Raw genomic sequence first — 19,438 nt, 5'->3', positions numbered from 1 at the left:
TGGCGAAAAAGTTAAAAGACCCGTTTTGATGGAGCAGATCGGGTGAAGCAGTGTTTAAGCCAGTAGCTGAGTCAAAGTTTGTTGCTTAAGGTATCATTTTACGCTAAGGGTTATTGCCTTAAGTTACGAGTCGATAAATGTGGTTATTATTCGAAATTGAGATGGTTCGAAACAGCCAAGTACAAGGTCGTGCCTACGAGATTACTGAGATATTTCGTTGAAAGTAAAACAAGCCAGGAAAGTTGAAGCGATTAAGGAAAACATAAGAGGAAAAACGTAGACTTTGTCATTAACAGTGAATAACAGTTCAAAACATATATACGAAAGGACATAAAGTTTATTACAAGTTATAATGCAAGGGAGAGTATGAAAGCGATGGATGAATTAAATTGTTCAGTCTTCGGCGGGCACCACTTTTCCATCCACCACTTCATTATCCAGCGACACCATGCTGAGATCTAGGTCGGGGAACAAGCAGGCAAATTGTTCTCGTGCAGCTTCGAATCCAGCGGCCAGAATTTGAGCAGAGTTTAGCTTGAGTTCTTCAATTTGCTTCTGAAGTTCCTCAATCCGCTTCTTGAGATCTTCAGTTTGCTCTTTCAGCTCCTTATTCTGTTGCTCCAGCTCTTCAACCTGTTTCTTGAGTTGTTCATTGGTCTCTTGAGCCTGGAGAAGGTCTTCAGCAACCTTCTTGGATTCCGCTTGCACTTGGGCCAATTCAGCAGCTACTTTTCCCTTCTCTTCGTTGGCTTTGGCGAGATCAGCTATGGCGTCGTCCCTTGCCTTTTCCACCTGCCCAAGGAGGGTCTCTCGGTCGACTGACCTTTTCTCTAGTTTTTGCACCTTGACGGCGTCGGCCTTCATGAGAGCCTCTAGGTCAGCCACCCTGACGCGGTAAGGCACAATCTTGCTCTCTAGTTCGATCTTTTCTTGAGCAAGCTGTTGCACTTTGTGGCGGAGATCAGTGGCCTCTTTGCGCGCCAACCTGAGCTCGGTGCTCATTGCGTCCTCCACTCGGGAGTGTTCAATCTCCGCCAGCGTCAAGTTGAAAGACAACTTCTCCACCTCAACCCTCATGGTGCTGTTCTCGGTCTTGAGGTTGAAGAGGTCGTCTTGGAGCCTCCTAGTAGAGCTTTCCACAACTCTGGTGATGATGGCTGGGATGTCTTCTGCTATCGTCTTTAGTTTAGCAGATAGAGGCTCCCACATCCTCGTGACCTCAAGGGGGAGGTTTGCTGCTTGAAGAGGCACCAGAGGCGCTGTGGGGGCCTATTGTGGGTTCTCGTCGCCACCTTCCTTAGCAGGTTCTTCAGTGGGCGCTTGTTGGCGTGGTGACGGAATCGGGGATTCGGTGATCAGAATCGGTGAGGTATGAGCGACCTCATCCCCGATTGGAGCAACCTCTGCGGCTGAGGCATTTGAAGGGGGACCCCCTCCCGCTGATACATGTGGCGTGGAGGCGCTCGGGGGGTCCTCCATGAAGTTTGGCTCTTGGGCCTCAACCGCAGGCAGCGCAATGGCTAGCGGGATAGCTTGGACTGGTGAAACAGGAGCTTGTGTAGGTGGCGATGATGGAGGAGGAGCAGGTGTGGATGGTGGCGTTGACGAGGGAAGAGGGGGTGGTGCAGGTGGTGAAGAAGGTGCCACCCTCTTCCTCTTTGTAACGAGGCCATCCTCAGTGACCTCGTCATCTTCTTCCTCATCCTCTTGGACTATCTGGGGAGCCTTCCTCTTGGGCCTCTTGAGGACCAGTTTCTTGCGTTGGGCAGGTTCCTTAGGTGGCGATCGCCCGTGGACGATGGCTGTCTCCACCACCGAGTTGGGCACCGTTTGAGAACCCGTCGCCAACCCGTGGGTTCGGGCGAGCGCCCTCAGTTCAGCAAGCATACCTTTGCCCAACATTTTATCTGCATGAAACGAAAATGCATGGGTTAACTCAAGGAGAAAATAAGTGCACAAGGCAGTATGCAGCATAGCAGATAATCGGTGCAGGAAAAATAAAACCAAAGTCTTGCGCATAACGCACAAGACGCCCAGAAACAGTCAAATAGAAGCAGTATTAAAACAACAGTGAATGTTCTAACCTATTCGAATTTCGAGTTGGTCCTCGTAGAATTCGAAGCAGATCAGGGTGGTGGTAAGGAAGGTGATGTTGGCATCCGCGACCCTTTTCCAGAAAAGGCAGAGATCTCGGTCCAACGCTCCCATGCTGTCAGGACTTCTGGGTCTCCTGAAGCAGCTCTTGGACTCTTTCTTCCCCTTGTCCACCCAGTACAAAGGGAAGCCGTCGAGTAGGGAGGCGTCCTTGTCGTTAGGGCGCACTTGGACGAATTTCCCTTTCCAATCTTTATAGGATTGCTGGAAGATAGCAAAGATGGACCTTCCAGCAATCGCGTTCAAGCTAACCCACAGGCGGTCTCCTGGGTGCTTGGCTTCGAAGAGAAATAAAAATACGTCCACGGATGCGGGCAGCCCCAGGTGGTCGCACATCACTTGGAAAGCTCGAACAAACGCCTAGCTGTTGCGGTGAAGCTGGGCGGCGGCAATGTTGAGCTCGGTAAGGAGTTCCCTCTCGAATCGGGTGAAGGGAAACTTCAGTTTCACCTTCTTGAATAGTGTTGTGTAGACGAAGCAGAAGGGCCCGTCAGCACTCACTTTGTCATCAACACAGACGGGCAGATCGGGGGAGCAAGGTAGCACTATCATTTTCTCATCGTGCTCCTTGTGAAACGATTGGTTGGGCTCATCCCCCTTAGTCAACCGCAAAACTGCTCCCGCAGTGTTCACAGAAGATGTCTCCCTCAGAAGGGTCGAGTTGGCCCAGGGATACAAGGTTTTGAAGTCTGGCGAGGGAACGGGGGCTCCTCCGGCGATAGGTGGAGTCGCCTGGGCCAGGTTAGGACGGGAAGACGCAGGCCTCTCAGCCTGGGAAGATGAAGCGCCACGAACTCGTGGTGGGTCGTGTGCTTGAGAAGGGGGGTTTCTTGATGAAGGAGGAGGATTCGGGGTGATCTTTGTGCGAGTCATTGTTGCAGCTGCAAAGGAAGAAGAAAAGGAAAAATGATCAGGGGTTACAAAGGCTGACTCGATCATGGAAGGAAGGTGAAAAACGAACGAACGTAGGTTCGTTGCGATGATTAACGAAGACCTAAGTTACGTAGAAGGAGAAATGGAAAAAGCAACCCACAGCGTATGCACCAGGCAGTTACAGGATGATGCGAATCGGTTAAAATGCAAGAAAGACCAGCAGAAGAAGGAAAGTAGGTACCTTTTGATGATCAGGAAGACGATGAAGGTTGATGGTGATTCAGAATGTTGAAGAGCGCTGAGAGTTTTTTGCAGAAGAAGGTTAGAGCGTTCGTGAATGCGAGGGAAAGTGATGGAACAGTGTTGAGTGAAAATGGGTTTAAGAGTTTTTTCGAAAATGGGTTTGGGAAGCGCAAACGATAACTGAAGGTAACCGTTGATGAAGCCACGTGTCGAGTGATGGACGAGGGGTTTGGTGGAGCGTCAGAGCAGCAGAAAGTACAACCGCTTGGAATTCTGCGTCAGTGCCACGTAGACCGGTGTTGACGTGACTCTCTCAGTCTTTTCGCTAGACAAGTCTTCGCTTAAGACTGGGGGGCTTGTGTACCGCCCTGGTAGTCGGGAGTGATGACGTGGCATCCTGCTACAGTATAGGCGTGTTGGCAAGGCGCCAGGTTGGCAGAAGGGAAGGAAGTCGGGGGGCTCGTGAAGTCGCCAGTTATTAAGTTGGCGTGTTCCGATCTCCAGCATACCAGAATAGGCGATCACCGGGTTAAAGATGAAGTCGCCAGATGAAAACTCAGGCGACCAAGTGGTTGGAGATCGCCAGAGAAAGCACATCGCCGAAGATGAAGGAGAAGCAGATTATGAAGGCGGCCGGCGAGACCACAGGGAAGGTGTATGAAGGCACCCTAACTCGCCAGTTCCAGTAGAGATCGCACTCCCAAGTTGGCTATGTACTGGGTAGTACCACGCATGGGTAACTTAGTGAAACAAGAGTAGAAGCAGCGCCCAAGTCAAGGAGGCTCCAGATGATGGCACGTGTACAGTTGGATACGAGCCACGTGTCCAAGTCTGTAACTGCCAGGAGAGAGAAAGTAACCAGGTATATAAGAGTTCTCAACGAACTTTCTAAGGTACGCACGTTCAGATTATACTCTTTACGCTTGCGAGTTATAGAGCTGACTGTGAGAGAGGATTTGCACGGTTCTTGTTCTCTTAGTATTTGGAGATTCGGTCACTGACTTGGGCGTTGGAGTGCGATCGGCCGCAGCGGCGCCGCTCTGTTTCTTTGCAAGTTCTTGAGGTGGATCTCGAAGAGGAACGGAGGTGTGAAGCGGTGCACACGTCGATCCTTTGACGAGGCAGTTTCCAGCGTTCTGGTCAACAGGCAGGATCACTATTGGAGAGTTCTTTATATAAATAGTTTTCTTAAATTACAACGAACAACATGTCGTGGGGGCAGAGACATACTTAATAAAGAAAACGAAATTAATAATTTTTTCTTTAAAAGAAATTGCTGTGTTATTTGCTAGAAACTTCTAGTGGCCAAGTTATCAGTTTTGGCATAATATAGTGAAACTATCAACCATGATAGGCACAAGTGAAACGAACGATATTAGTGTCAGGATTCGCATGAAGTTACCTGAAAATAAAGCAACAGCTAATTGGGACAACGAATTGTTGTCTCATTCATTTGAAAAAGATGCAAACATCACACAAGAGACAACGAGTTGTTGGCTCATTCATATCCTATAAGATCATGGATAGGTTGGCTATTTTAGCTATATTAATCTTCATCACTGTAAATTTGACCCCTGTGAAGATGACATTACACCGTTTCACTTATGATATATAATATAATAGTTTTCTTAAAGCTAGGATCCTTTCTAAGCCTCACATTCTGGACAAGGTCAAGTCCATTGCATCTGCTACGAAGTCTGCAAACAGTGGAATACACAAGCTGTTAAAAACAGACTAGTTTCATGTTGTGTAGTTTTACAAATAGAGAAATTGAGGTTGAGCCTAACCTGCATCTTCTTTGGTGAAACACAAGGGGGGTGTAACTCTGAAGACATTTCCATAGTAACCACCCTTACCAACAAGTACCCCTGATTCTGTAGTAACGCAGAATGATCAGTCTGTAATATAGAAGAAAACTATAGCTAGCACCAAAGTGCATATCTAGAGGGTGTGGACTTTACCTTTCATTTGGTCCATTACATGTAATGTTTCTTTGTTAGCTGGAGTTTTAAGCTCACGATCAGTGACAAACTCAACTCCTAGCATCAGGCCTCTTCCTCTCACGTCACCAATCACTACAGAAGAAACCAAGTTTGGCTATAAAATTGGTAGAAAAAAAAATGAAATCATGATAATTTTTGTTTTTGATATCTTATTTCTTACTTACATTCATATTTTTCTTTTAGGGTATTGAGCCTCTGTTTCAAATAGGATCCAACCACAAACGCATTTTTTTGAAGCTGCTCTTTCTCTATTACTTTTAAAACAGCCATCCCTGCAGCAGTACTAACAGGATTCCCACCAAAGGTGTTAAAGTAATTCCGGTGGGTTAAGACCTCTGCAATCTCTTGAGTTGTTACAACAGCACCAAGGGGAAAGCCATTTCCAATGCCCTGCCAAATTAAAATTTAAAAACAAGGCAACATATAACAAATTGATGCTATCACAAAAGTTTATGCCATCTATCATGAGATAAATGATTACTTTTTGGTGTATATTATATGGTTGTCGAAAGTATTAGTAATCAACTTAACCAAATTCACATACATTCTGATTACATAATTTTCTAAATTAATATCGATTCAAGAAATAAATAAGAAGATAAAATGGGAAAAAAATCTCTTATATGTTGAAATTATTTTATAAAAATATTAGCATTTATTTTCTTCAGAAAAAAACTAATTTTAACTTATACATAAACTGATTATAATTTATAAAAAAAAAATCCCTCTTATAAATACTTTTAAGATTTTTTCCAAACAAATAATAATCTTACACAACATTAGGAAAGTTACCTTAGCCATTGTCACTATGTCAGGAACAACATTGTGGGCCTCAAATCCCCAGAAATGGCTACCAGTGCGACCAAAGCCAGCCTGAACCTCATCGGCAATGAAAAGTCCCCCTGCTTCTTTTACTGTATTGTATACAGCAGGCAAGTAACCAGGAGCCAGTTCAACGATACCCCCCACTCCCTATCACAAACAAGACCAGCATGAAGGTGTGTTTAATTCCCAAATTGTTTCAAATCATAAATCAAATTATAATATCTTGTTATTTAAGGTATTAGAAGATGATGTTATATGTAGAAAGAAAAGAGAAGGAAAAATAAACAAAAAGGTTGGATCTGTCTATATACATTTGGCTTAATACCTGTATAGCTTCAAACATGAAGGCTGAAACATGGCCGGAAGTTGAAAAGTTAATGATATCTTGGACATCTCTTGCATATTTCTCTCCATCAGAACCGAAAATGCCTCTATAAGGGTCTGGATTTACTGCATGATGAACACCACTCTGTTGACAATACCAACACAAGAACACGTAAGGTAAACATTACTTCGTTTGAGTGACTAAAATATATTTGAAGGATTAAAACAGTAATTTTTGTTTAAGTTTGAAGGACTCAAAATCAATGCTTTTAAATTTAGAAGAGTAAAGCCGGATTTATTAAAATATTTAAGAATTAAAAACATAATTAAATCTTAAGAATGGAACTTGTGATATTAAATATAAAAAATTATCACTATAAAAGAAAACAATCGTAATTAATTTGATACTAACAAGGAATACAGAACATTACTTCCGTATTATTGAGAAATGCACTTTTCCAGGGTCATGATATTCCTTAGAAAATCTTTCAAAATTATCTATAGTTTCAAATTTATCTGAAAGAGTCCTGAATATGATAATTTGACGTATACAATGAATATGATAATTCCGAAGATAGGAACACAAGATACATACTTATTTGTTCACTCTGTTATGAAGAACTGAAACAAAGCCAAATCAGAGACCACGTGTATGGCAAATTATTTGTTCATGGGATGACCCACACTTTCATATAGCAGATGGAACTTTGTGATAATATGTAACGAAATCCAAATTTTCTGTGTTATATATATTTTTTTTAATCTTTAAAATATACTGATATATTAAAAAAGATTGATATATTTTAAAATATTAAAATTAATATACTTTAAAAAATATTTTATTATTAGTTTGATGGAATGTTAGTTTTCATTTTCTTAAATACAGATTTGGATGAAAGTCAATTTTAAAAGTGAGATGAAAAAAAAGTTAGTTCTTATAAATACCATGATTGATTATACTATTAAGTAATATAAGATATATCTTCAAAACATATTCTTTATGTTGAGAATTTAACATCTTGATCATTAAATTGTATAATATTAGACACGAGTCGATAAACCTAATAACATAAGATAATACATTAAGAGTCATCCAATTTATAAACCTATTTTTCAGTCATATTATTATTAGTCCAACACACTGTAAAGTACTAAAGTCCATTTTAAATGTTAACATCACTTTGGAGGTTCACACTTTATATGTTGCTACCTGTGATCCGTGACACACGTCCACTATAGCTAGACACAAAACAGGGTGATGTTGAAAGTGAAGAATTGAGTTAAAAAAATGAGTTTAGCTACCAATGTGACAATCCACTCAACTATACGTGTCATCACTACATGAGCTTGTGCCCGGTGAATCTTTAAATTGTTCCTTTCAAATAATGAAAGAAAAGATATGTAAATTCACGTTTTTTTCATTAAACTTGACTGTAATTTCACTGAAAAAAATAAAAAAATTATTAAGAGATTTGGTAAATTCGTATATGCGTAACACGATTTTAATAATAAATAAAAATAATTAAAATTGCATACAGGTAAATTGTATTATTTACTTTTATTTAATATAAAAATTTTGTGATCTAGATAAACTTTTTATAATTTTTTAATCAAAATTATTTTATGTTGACATGACTTTGATTTCGAATTTTATAAAGTCTTTTTTGTTTACAACTTCTTTACACAAAATGAAGCTCTCTGGATACTCCTAATAAAAAATTATATATTCTAAAGTAAAACTATACTATTTTGATAAAAAAAAAATGAAAAGTCACCTAGTATTACATTATTTTTATAAACATTACTTGTGTTATTTTCTTTTATTTTGTGTTTAAATAGTACCAATTCCTATATGAAATTTAAAAATGAAAACAATAATTGTTTGTACCTGTACTACATTAAATTTCCAGTTGCTTTGAGCTGTGGCTCCCATTGTCCCAGCTGCATTGCCATGATAAGCATTCCTCACAGATATTATGTCATGACACCCGGTGTACAACCTTGCTATCAGCATGGCCAATTCGTTTGCTTCTGTTCCAGAGTTTGTGAAAAACACTACCTAGCATAATAAAAAAAGACAAAGGGTTTGATTATTTCAAATCAAAATATGCTCGTAAAATAAAATATTAATATTTCCTCATTATCAAATTATTGAAAGAAATATATAATATTGAAACATTATGCAATACTGAAGCACTCATGCCATCCACGCAACCAGTGGCATCTCAATCCAATGAACCCATTAGTATGAGGACAAAGAAAGCAACATTTAAAAAAATAAAATACTATATTCCACCCAGATCATTGAAACATGCCGATACTTGAGATAGTGGCTTACGTGGAAGCTGCTCTAAAAGTTTTTAACTTCATCAATAGTCCTTAGCCTTTGGTTCGCTTTATTTCTTTATTTTTACTTCCACCATCAGTAAAAATGTGGTACACAACAATTTTGTAGTGATTCTCTCAACCCATAATGAATTTAAAATCATATTTGTATAATAAGATTTCTTCAAAAACATGTGATGCTTTACGAACACAATTTGTCCAAATTTTATAACTTTATCATTATTTATTTATTAGGGACGAATTACAATGGTAAGTTTTTAAATTTTTCTTATAAAGAAGTACTATTTTTAATAACTGTTTTAGTAATTATTATTTTCATTGTTGTAATGGTTGTAATAATTGCTGCTTCTTTAGAATTTTTTATTTTATTTTAATAATTATTGTTAAACGGTTACATCAAGCCGAACTAACCTGTTTATACAGTGGATATCCGCATAATAATTTCAATCCCATCAAAATAAAAAATAAAAAAATAAAGCTAATAAAGAAAAAGTAGGAAGAAAGAATAAGAGAGTGTGGAAAAGAGGAACTAACCTTGAGTTCACCGGGAAGCTTAGAAGCCAAAGCCTGAGCGAAATCGGCGATGGCGTGGTTAAGGTAGAGAACCGTGGAGTGCTGCAACTTTGTGGTTTGTTTCACTATGGCCTCCACCACATCAGGGTGACAGTGCCCGCAGCACACTGTCGCAATCCCTCCAAAGGCGTCCACGTATCTTCTTCCCTTTTCATCAAACAGGTACTGTTTCTTTCCCTCCACTATGTTCACCTGCACCCACAAACCACTGCTTTATCACTACTATACATTTCTAAATAAATTAATCTTTATTATTCCTACGTTATGCTCATTGAATATTAAAAATATTATTGTAATTAATTAATTAATTATGATTAGCATTAAATAAATATTCACATCATATTTATTGTTTTACGAATAAATATTTGTCTATACGATTAAAAACCGCATCCACTAAAAGAATTTTTACAACCAATTCATTCAATCACAAATAAAAGAAAAAACTTTAAATATTTGTACTCCTCCATTAAAGCCTATTAAATAAAAAAATGACTACAACTCTTTAAAAAATAATTGTTTATTTAAAAATTAGTAGGAGAATTAACACATATATACCGAATGATAATGTATTATTACTGTAAAATTGTTTTTAATTGATTACAAATTAACATGAAAAATAATTTTATCAAATTTTGTAAATACGATATATATATATATATATATATATATACTTAATCATATTTTTTGATGAATTAACGCATAAATTATTTTACTTATAAAAATTAAAGTGTAGTAAATAATATATACAAATATGCATCTTCTTGAGAATGTTATTCATCAAAATTATTATAATAAAAACAAATTCTTAACTACCATAATATATGAAAATTATTTTGAAAATCATATAAAAATTGAAAGACTGGTTTTCTTCGCATGGTAAAAACTTTGAAACGACATCGGTATTTTTGTGGAAATAATCGGGTGTTGCGCGAACTCACGGGGTTCTTGTACGAATGCAAAATGGAAGGACTCAGATACTCTCTGCGCTTTGCCAGAATCTCGTCGGCGGTGGGCCCCGCATACGGCAGCGGGGTGTAATCAAACGGCGGAAGCTCTCGGGCGGCAGAGCCATTCTCGACTTCCACCGCTGCCCGAGCAAAGTTACGTCGCAAGTGAAGTGACGGTGATCGTCGCATCAAAATCCTGGCTGCAAGGGGAAACGTCATTTTCACTTTGAAAGCGGAGGACTTTCCGCTTATGAGATCCGGAGAAAAACCCGACCCGATCAGAGAAATGAAGGTGAAGACTGAAGAGAAGGACTTAAGAGAAAGAAGAATGGGAAGTATCATATATAGAAGTATGAATAGAGGATAACGACGTGGATAAAGGATTGGGTTAGGGACGTGGCAATAATACCCTTGAATCTAGTGAAAATTACCATTTTGGAATTCCCAACCTTAATGGTTTTCTGTCTATTTTACTCTTCATGCTTTAAGTTTTATTTTAGGAAAATTAATGTTTTAATATTCTTATTTTTTAAAATTAATTAAGTAAATAATTGTTAATGGATTGTATAAATAATTTTGATTAGGAATATATTCGTATTCTTTTCTAAATTGAATAGCACGTGATCCTGTCGTCAACTCTAGCGTGGAGGAATTGCTTTGTCATTTCCTTACCCCGCCTATGCAACTGTGCTATCTGTAAGAATGTTCTTAGAACCTTCTCCGGGAACTTCAAACGCAACCTGCAAAACACACAGACGGCGCCTCTAGCGGCCGTTTGCACTCCGACGCTCAAGTTAGGTCACAGAACCACCAACAAAAATAATCTCACTCAATCTCTTTCTGATTCTCTCTCTATGTTTGTGCCTAACAGAATTCTGTTACGCTATTCTTTGCGTGTGTCAGAATTCTGTTACGCTATTGTGCGAAAATGTACCACAATGAGTAAAAACGTGGGTGTCTGTGTTTTCTGTGTGTACCTTTCACGACGCGGAGTGCACCTTTATCTTGGCCGCGCCCCTCTCAGATGGTGACACGTGGAGGCATGCAACTCACATCTAAACGTACACGTGCCACTACCTGAAGGGCTCTAGCGCATCTCTTTGTGCGCCTAAGTTATTCCCTTGCGGAGTAACTTAGCGCGTTTCTTCCATCTGGGTGAATCGCACACTCCCAGGAGAACGCCAGGTGTGGCTGGACTAGGCACACTCACCAAGCATTTCTCTCTGCATACACGATTTCCCCTTCACGATGTCATACACGTAATGGGTTAAGAGAGTCACCAATCACTGACTAGTTTACTAACTCCCTCAGGCCACTCTCGTGCACGATTCTTCCGGCGAGCAGCTCCTCTTTCTCTGAGATATGATCATGCGTAACGCTCTCGCTGGGACTCTCAGTCCCAGTTTAACTGCGTGTAACACGAAACCCCGATGACCATGCACCCGATGACTGATCAGTGCTCTATTGCTTCTCGCGTTCTCCCCCGGGTGTTTATCTTGGAACTGATCTGTCGTGGCCACTCGGTTACTGACCACCGATCACTGTACTGGGTGATCTCCTCCCTGATTTCTCTGCCACCTGATCCACGTGTCACCCTGCGAGTGGTCCACGTGATTATCTGCTGTTGACGTCATCGACTACCGATGACCGACCGGATCAGCACGAATAGGGAGAATGCAAATTTCCCAAAAAAAATTCTTTATTGAAGATAACGATTTTAATTTACCAAAAATTCACATGCCCAAAAAATATATCTTCTAATTTATCTTTTTTATAATTTTTATATTTTCAATTAACTATAAATTATCAGATATATAAATTATCAATATATATTAAATATCAAATATTATATTTAATTAAAATGTAATACTATAAAATTATTAAAAAAACAATTTAAAGATTAAAATAATTAATTACTATATTAATTAAATTCGATATTATTTTATAAAATAAAAATTATTGATATCTAAATTAATTTATAATAAAATATTATAAATTAATTTTTAAATTGATATTTAAATTAGCTAGTATCTAAAAATTTAATAATTAATTAAATACTAATTTATAAATTAATTTATTAATAATATAAATTATTTTAGATATCAATAATTTTTTTACTTTATAAAATAATATCTTTATAAATATTAAATTTAGTTAATATATTAATTAATTATTTTTTGCTTTTAAAAATAGTTTTTATTTAATATTTTTATTGTAACAATATTCTTTTATTTTATAAAATTCATGAATTTATTTTTTTCTTAATTTTAGTCCTTTAATTTTTAATTATCTATGATCTCTGAACTTATCTTTTACGTAATTTTAATCAATTCATTTTTAATTATTTTTAAACTTATTCGATTTTTATTTTAAAAATATATAAATTATATTTGGAAATAATTTTATGGAGTTATTACTCTTTTCAATACTATGTCATAGCTAAAGTAACAAAAAAAATTATGTATAATTTAGCTAAAATTAAAGAAGGTTATATAATTAAAAATTAAAATTGTGTAAAAAGTTTAGAAAAGAATAAAGATAATTAAAAAATAAAAAGACTAAAATTTCAGGAAAAAAACTATCAACTAAAATTGAAATTTTATAAAATATAGAGATCAAAATTATAATTAAAGAAAAATATAATTAACTATAACAAAAAAAGTTAAATATTACGTTAAATGTGTTACTTATTATATTGCTCTAATACCTACTTAAAACATGTACATGTATAAAATTGTTGGTTTTATTCACAGTGGGAGGAGTATTTTATAAAATTTGGTTAGTTATTTTGTTAACATCTTAATCTTAATTAATATGGTATAATCTTTAAAGTTTGAATTTTGTTCTATCTCATAAGTGTTCTTGCCAGTTGAATTCGGACTCAATGGGCAAACTCCTCTTCTGTTTTGTCTCCAACTGTTACTTTGAGGTGTCGTTTCACTGGAACAAATGGGACTCTACCTGTTGATCACACTCCGACGATTAAGTCAATGAGAGCATTCAAATATCAAATCAGTTTCGGTCTTAAGTATTCAGAAACAGCGTACCTTTACCGGGGGTTTCAAGCCCCTTTTATAGATATTGTTCCTGTCGGTTGACTCGAAGTGCCTTCATGCGCCTACGTCACTCTTTCGTTCAGAATCTTTGCATTTGCACGTGCCATTCCTGTGATGAATGCCTGAAAACACAAAGACAAGGGGCGCCCTAGAGGCCGTTTGCACTCTGACGCTCAAGTCAGTATTAGGGTTAGGAAACACCGAAATTGTGTTACTGTCACTGTATGTGATTAAGCGATGCAAAATGAATAGCGTACCTTGCCAAGTTTGTTACCTTACTATTTATAGACTGAAACTAGGGTTTTCTCTTTACCCAAAATGGGCTTTTCCGATGGGGCGGGCCCAACACTATTGTTACCCTACTCTTAGGATAACCTAGCGCGTGGGGTCCCTAACTAGAGTGCAACCTCTGACGGGGTGACCACCTGGGTGCCTCCTCGTGCACCTGATCTCTAGCGTCACCTGCCTCTGGGAGTGCCCTAGCTGTTCACGTGCCATGCATGCAGCTCATCCCTGGAACGCGACCCTCACGGGTCATATCTTTCTAGTGGCTCTACACTTGTGTTACGCTTGAACATGTCATCCACTCTACACGCATGGACCCTTATGACCTAGGCTTCTCCCTTACTGATAACTGGTGTGTGGTCTAGGATCCACCTCTCGTGGCCCAACTCTACTGTTTGGGTCCCGATGTCCGACCTCTCCACATTGTCTAGTGGCACGTCGGTACATCTTGGCGACCGATGTCTGACCATCCTTTGGCTTCTTGGTGCACGTGCTTCGCGAGACACTGGCCCACGCCGCTCGTGGGACCCCGCTTACGTGGCACCAACATTACTAGTGGTCAAAAACGCCCAAGGACTGGTCGATACACAAGCACCCCAGTCTCGAGTTGTAACTCGTTCAGCGAAGAGACTAAATCCTTGCCATGGTGACCTACGTGGCTCTGTGTGACAGGACGTGAATGTTGCACCAAAGCGACGTCTTTATGGGCCTGTCTTATCCGCGCACATGTGTTTTGATCAACAGTTAGGGCTTAATGTCACTTACGCTTTTTTGTTTTCTTTAAACGTTCGAAAGCGCGCACATCCAATCACTGTTCTATCATTCGCTGAAACTCTCGATTGCTTCGTCTTCTTCCTCGAGTATTCTTGCGCCTACACATTCCAAGATCTTCTTGCTATCTGATTAAAGGTATGAACTTTGACTATTGTTCACACTCACTTTCAATTCTGATGTTGGATAACTGCCTGGGCTGTTTAATCTTTGTATTTCAATCGCTCTCTGTTCCTTTTCCCTGAGTTTCCTTCGAGTTAGGGTTCAAGAAACCCGGGACTCTGGCGGAGCTAACTCTTGTTATCGTAATGTTGTGTTTGTGCACTCTACCTCGGTGCATTTGCATGTTTTATCTCTATGTTTCTTCTGAAATTTGCACGCAGGTATGGTTCTGAGTGAAGAGAAGCGAGCCAAACTGACTAATATCCTCGCTCACCTCTGCGGAATTTCTAGGGATGTGGGCACTTCTAGCCACCATGCCCTTGCTTCTGCCACCGCCGCGCCTTCGCCCACTCTTGGAGTCGCGATCCCTCTCGTCGCCGCCCAATCGTCTCCCGCTCCATTCCGCCGAAGGGCCAATCTTTAAAAGGCCCAAGCCTACGCCGGCGATGGCCTCCCATTCCTCTTCTATCGGTCGCTCGATTTCGCCCCTGGATCACACGACCAGCGTTCCCCTGCTCCCTGACCTTGGTGGGACGAGTGCTTCTGCGACTCCTCCTGCCCTCGAGCTGCCCCTTGTCCTTCAGCCTGCCCTTAAAGGCTTCCAACTAGGGGTGACTGTGGACTCGGATGAGGTCGCTGCGAGGGAAGACTGGGCTTCAATTTTGGGGCTCTTCTTGCTCAGTCCAACGCTCTCCTAACCAGGCCTGAACCGGGAGTGGTAGAGGCCAAGACTGAAGAAGAAACATCCCTGCTGGTTCATTCCTTTGCTGCCCGCGAGACTGCACTGAAATAGGAGTTGGCTCGCCTTCGCCGTTCTGAAAAAGATCTCTCTAAGCAACTTCACGCCAAGTGCCAAGAGGTTGCTGACCTGGAGGCAAGAGTTCTGCCCTTGCGAATCTGGGTCTTCGAGCTATAAGAGGCTGTTGAGGTGTCCAAGTCCAAGATTGTGGGGCTTGAAAGAAGGTCCATCAGTCGAGAGGTGCAACTGGGTCAAGTGGAGGCCGAACTCCTTCAACAAGCTAAGAGGTTTGAAGAAGCTGAGGCTGAGCTGACCGGAGATGTTCTCGATGCCTATGATGCGGGATTCGGAGATGCCCTCGCTCAAGTTGCTTGCGCATATCCTGGGATGGATATTACGCCTTTCACGACATCAAACCGTGTTGCAAACGAGCAAATCGTTCCCAGGGTCCTTCCTTAACTTGTATTTGGTTGTTAGACAAACAATTTATTATCTGCTCAAAACTTTACTTTCTCGAACATATAGCCGCTTTCATTTCCTTAAATCTAAAACTGCTCTTTAACTTGCTTAACTGCTAACTCAAGGTGTCTGGCACCAAGACGCTTCTTCTAGCGTTCTGTTGTATGCTCCCCTCATCATGAGGAGGGGGTTTTAACTGTGAACTAGGTCGTTCCTCCTTGGCGTTCTTGCTTGAAAGGAGAGGTGTTCTTTACGAACCTACTTCTCTACTTTCAAGGCCTCTAACCGCAAGGGGAACAAACACTTAGTTGACCTCGGCTTCGCTCAAAGGCGCGGAGGATTTATCTGGTGAATTATTTCGTTTAACTTTGGCGTTTTCACTCAAGAGGGGATGTGTTCTCTTACGAACCTACCTCTCCGTCCATAAGACTTCTAACGCGAGGAAAACAAATCCTTAACTGATCTCGGCTTCGCTCAAGGGCGAGGAGGATTTATCTCACGAACTATTTCGTTTAACCTTAGCATTTTCACTTAAGAGGGGAGGTGTTCTCTCGCGAACCTACCTCTCCGCCCACGAGACTTCTAACGTAAGGAAACAAGTTTTTACTGAATTGTACATAACTCGAGAAAATATTTCAATCAAAATTTGTCTGGTGACCTCGTTAAAAAACCAAAAAGAGCGTCCCCTAGTACCATGTACAACGTTACTGCTTAACTAAAATAAAACTTGAAATTGGCCGCGTTCCATGTGCGAAGAATTGGGCCTCTGCTTAAGCGTCCCAAGTCTGCATGCTTCGTCCCGAGGACCTCTGTTACTCTGAAAGAGACAGTCAATACGGGGAAGGCCTGACATGAAACCAAGGGGGTTGCCTTCTCTAATACCTGGTGTCTTTCCTCGGGTCCTTGGCATACTCTCCCCACCAGGTATATGTTCACTGTATGCGATTAAGCGGTGCAAAATGAATAGCGTACCTTGCCAAGTTTGTTACCTTACTATTTATAAACTAAAACTAGGGTTTTCTCTTTACCCGAAACGGAATTTTCTGATAGGGCAGGCCTAACACTGTTGTTACCCTACTCTTAGGATAACTTAGCGCGCGGGGTCCCTAACTGGAGTGCAACCTCTGACGGGGTGACCACCTGGGTGGCTTCTCGTGCACCTGATCTCTAGGGTCACCCGCCTCTGGGAGTGCCCTAGCTGTTCACGTGCCATGCATGCAGCTCACCCCTGGAACGCGACCCTCAAGGGTCATATCTTTCCAGTGGCTCCACACTTGTGTTACGCCTGAATGCGTCATCCACTCTACACGCATGGACCCTTGTGACCTAGGCTTCTCCCTTACTGATAACTGGTGTGTGGTCTGGGATCCACCTCTTGTGGCCCAACTTTAGTGTTTGGGTCCCGATGTCCGACCTCTCCACAATGTCTAGTGGCACGTCGGTACATCCTGGCGACCAATGTCTGACCACCCTTTGGCTCCTTGGCGCATGTTCTTCGTGAGAAAAATTAATGCGGAAGCAACACACACAATCATGAATCAACTGCAGAAAATAAATGACACAAGATTTAACATGGTTCGGTCGTCAACTACAACCTACATCCACACAGGTAACTATTAGGTTTTATTTCTTTCCTGTTGCGTACAAAATTACAAGCATAATGATCTCTTTAAATAGAGATAATAAAGGGGACACAATGATTGACTTCACTAACTAAACATGGTGTCTAGTTAGCCCAACCCAATTGGTCCTGGTTTTATACCTAACAATCTCCCACTTGAAGCCACGTAACAATGTTCACCTGCGCTTCAACTTTGTACATGTACTTCTGTAATCTGCCAACGGAACTCAATGTTCCACCACTAGTTGCCACCAGCCTTCTTAATCATTTTGAAGACTTCATTAAAACTCCCTTGATTTTAACACGTCAGTCACTAACCCATTCTCTGTTTCTATCGGCTCCCACTTACAAGAATTGTCAGATCTTGGAACAACCTGAGAACAAACACTTTCAATATTCAACAAGAAATTTTTTGGAGAAGTTTCAATAGCTGGAATATTGGTTCTCCTAACCCACTGTCATCTAGGAACCTCAGCTGAAGCACGACCCGTGCTTCCACTGCCACAAGTACCTCTGACTGGTCTACCTAAACTTTTCCATGCTCGTTCATCCTGAATCTGACCTGTGGCTCTGGGTTTCTCTCTTGTAAAGACAACCCTCTTCTACTCATGAGATTATGTGAACAGAACTTTGTTTATCTTCTGAACTGGGATGGTCACTTCCTCAGACGGTAATTCGACCATATACAACGAACCTCTCTTTCTTCCGCGGGTCATGACAAGATTTCCCTTGACGACCTTCCACTGCTGATTTTCGAACTTCACTTCATGTCTCTGTTCGTCCAACTGCCTAACAGAAATCAAACTTTTCGTCAAGCTTGGAACAATTCTGACATCCTTCAAAGTTCAGGAACCAACTAGTGTCTTCAACATTATGTCACCCATTCCCGTAACATCAAGAGTTCTATTGTCTGCTAGTCTTACCTTTCCAAAGTCTCTAATAACTAGATTTTGCAATGCTTCACTGCTGTGGGTAACATGAAATGAAGCACCAGAATCCATGACCCAGGAATCCACACTGTTATCCGCGCAACAGACTAAAAGGTCCTCGTCCGTGTAGTCTTCTGCAATGTTGACTTGTTTATCATTTGGGCATTGATTCCTGAAATGCCCCACCTCCTTGTAGTTCTAACATGTTACACTTGAGCAATCCCGAGTCTTTGACTGAATTCTTCTTTTATTCTTGCTCCAATTATCTTTGATTTTTTTTTTTACATCTGATGACATATAACGATTAACTAGATAATTCCCCATAACTCCTTTTCCAGACATCCTCGCCAAGAATGAGATCACGAATCTTCTCAAAAGTGAATCCATCAGATCCCGCTGAACTAGTAAGTGTTGTAACCGTTCTGGACCAACTGTCAGGCAAAGACGATAACAGTAGTAAAGCTTGAACTTCATCATCGAACTTAATACCCACTGACATAAGTCCGGCTAAGATCGAATCCGTTTTATTGATGTGCTCAGTAAATGAATTGTCTTCTTTCATCCTTGTGTTCACCAATTCTCTAATCAAAAACACCTTGTTTGCTGCAGATGGCTTCTCATACATGTTAGGCAATGCTTCCATGATACCTTTTGTTGTCTTCTCCTTCAGAATGTTGAACACAACATTCTTGGTCAAAGAGAGTCGAATAACGGGTATAGCCTTCCGATCCAAACCTGCCCACTCTGCATCAAACATCTTTTCTGGCTTGTCGCCCAAAACCACGTCCAAATCTTTCTGAACTAGCAAATCCTCAATTTGCATTTTCCACCAACTGAAATTTGTACAATCGAATTTTTTAATTCAGAACCTCCCGTCTTCTATCATCTCAAATGACTAGACGAGATACTCGGTACAACTAATTTCAGATCTTGGCAATCTTTTTTTTTTTTTTTAAATCAAGAACACAAAAATTGCACCACCCAAAATCACTCACCAACAGACCTGGTCATAGTCCCCACTGCACTAGCGCTTCGCACCACCACCGTCACTGGTAATCGCCTTCGTGAAGCAGATCTGGGAGCCTCCTCCTTACACCGCTATGAAACCCTAAGCCTTGGGACATTGAT

At 40.4% G+C, this 19,438-nt stretch overlaps 2 protein-coding genes across 3 annotated transcripts; both read right to left on the bottom strand.

The window, feature by feature from the left end:
• Nucleotides 1-263: 263 nt before the first annotated feature.
• On the bottom strand, nucleotides 264-4,406 carry LOC137818238 (uncharacterized). 2 transcript variants are annotated; one of them, XM_068621530.1, is made up of 2 exons: nucleotides 3,269-4,406; nucleotides 264-1,907 (listed from the first exon to the last, which is right to left on the bottom strand). In XM_068621530.1, exon 2 carries the CDS (start codon nucleotides 1,207-1,209, stop codon nucleotides 394-396), a length of 816 nt encoding a protein of 271 aa, XP_068477631.1. In that variant the 5' UTR covers nucleotides 1,210-1,907; nucleotides 3,269-4,406; the 3' UTR covers nucleotides 264-393. The 2 variants fall into 2 exon arrangements, with proteins under 2 accessions (XP_068477631.1, XP_068477630.1); XM_068621529.1 differs by lacking the exon at nucleotides 3,269-4,406 and adding an exon at nucleotides 2,085-2,967.
• A 273-nt stretch (nucleotides 4,407-4,679) lies between these two features.
• LOC137818237 (alanine--glyoxylate aminotransferase 2 homolog 2, mitochondrial-like) lies at nucleotides 4,680-10,840 on the bottom strand. Its single transcript, XM_068621527.1, has 9 exons — nucleotides 10,280-10,840; nucleotides 9,303-9,533; nucleotides 8,311-8,481; nucleotides 6,424-6,567; nucleotides 6,066-6,245; nucleotides 5,438-5,663; nucleotides 5,232-5,345; nucleotides 5,058-5,144; nucleotides 4,680-4,967 (listed from the first exon to the last, which is right to left on the bottom strand). The coding sequence occupies exons 1-9, from the start codon at nucleotides 10,628-10,630 to the stop codon at nucleotides 4,924-4,926; spliced, it is 1,548 nt and encodes a 515-aa protein (XP_068477628.1). The 5' UTR covers nucleotides 10,631-10,840; the 3' UTR covers nucleotides 4,680-4,923.
• Between the last annotated feature and the right edge of the window lie 8,598 nt (nucleotides 10,841-19,438).

This window comes from Phaseolus vulgaris, chromosome 10 (assembly GCF_000499845.2).
Source record: "Phaseolus vulgaris cultivar G19833 chromosome 10, P. vulgaris v2.0, whole genome shotgun sequence".
Taxonomy (NCBI): Eukaryota; Viridiplantae; Streptophyta; class Magnoliopsida; order Fabales; family Fabaceae; genus Phaseolus; species Phaseolus vulgaris.
The sequence above is the reverse complement of the archived record's forward strand: the minus strand, read 5'-3'. Positions and strand labels throughout refer to the sequence as shown.

Bases quoted from the DNA above. Each gene is read 5' to 3' on its own strand.
- LOC137818238 (XM_068621530.1), bottom strand. From the start codon at position 1,209: ATGTGGGAGCCTCTATCTGCTAAACTAAAGACGATAGCAGAAGACATC.
- LOC137818237 (XM_068621527.1), bottom strand. From the start codon at position 10,630: ATGATACTTCCCATTCTTCTTTCTCTTAAGTCCTTCTCTTCAGTCTTC. The intron at 6,246-6,423 runs GTATTAAGCCAA...TGTTTGTGATAG, and splicing joins TCATGTTTGAAGCTATACAG to GGAGTGGGGGGTATCGTTGA. The intron at 5,346-5,437 runs GTAAGTAAGAAA...TTTCTTCTGTAG, and splicing joins CCTAAAAGAAAAATATGAAT to TGATTGGTGACGTGAGAGGA.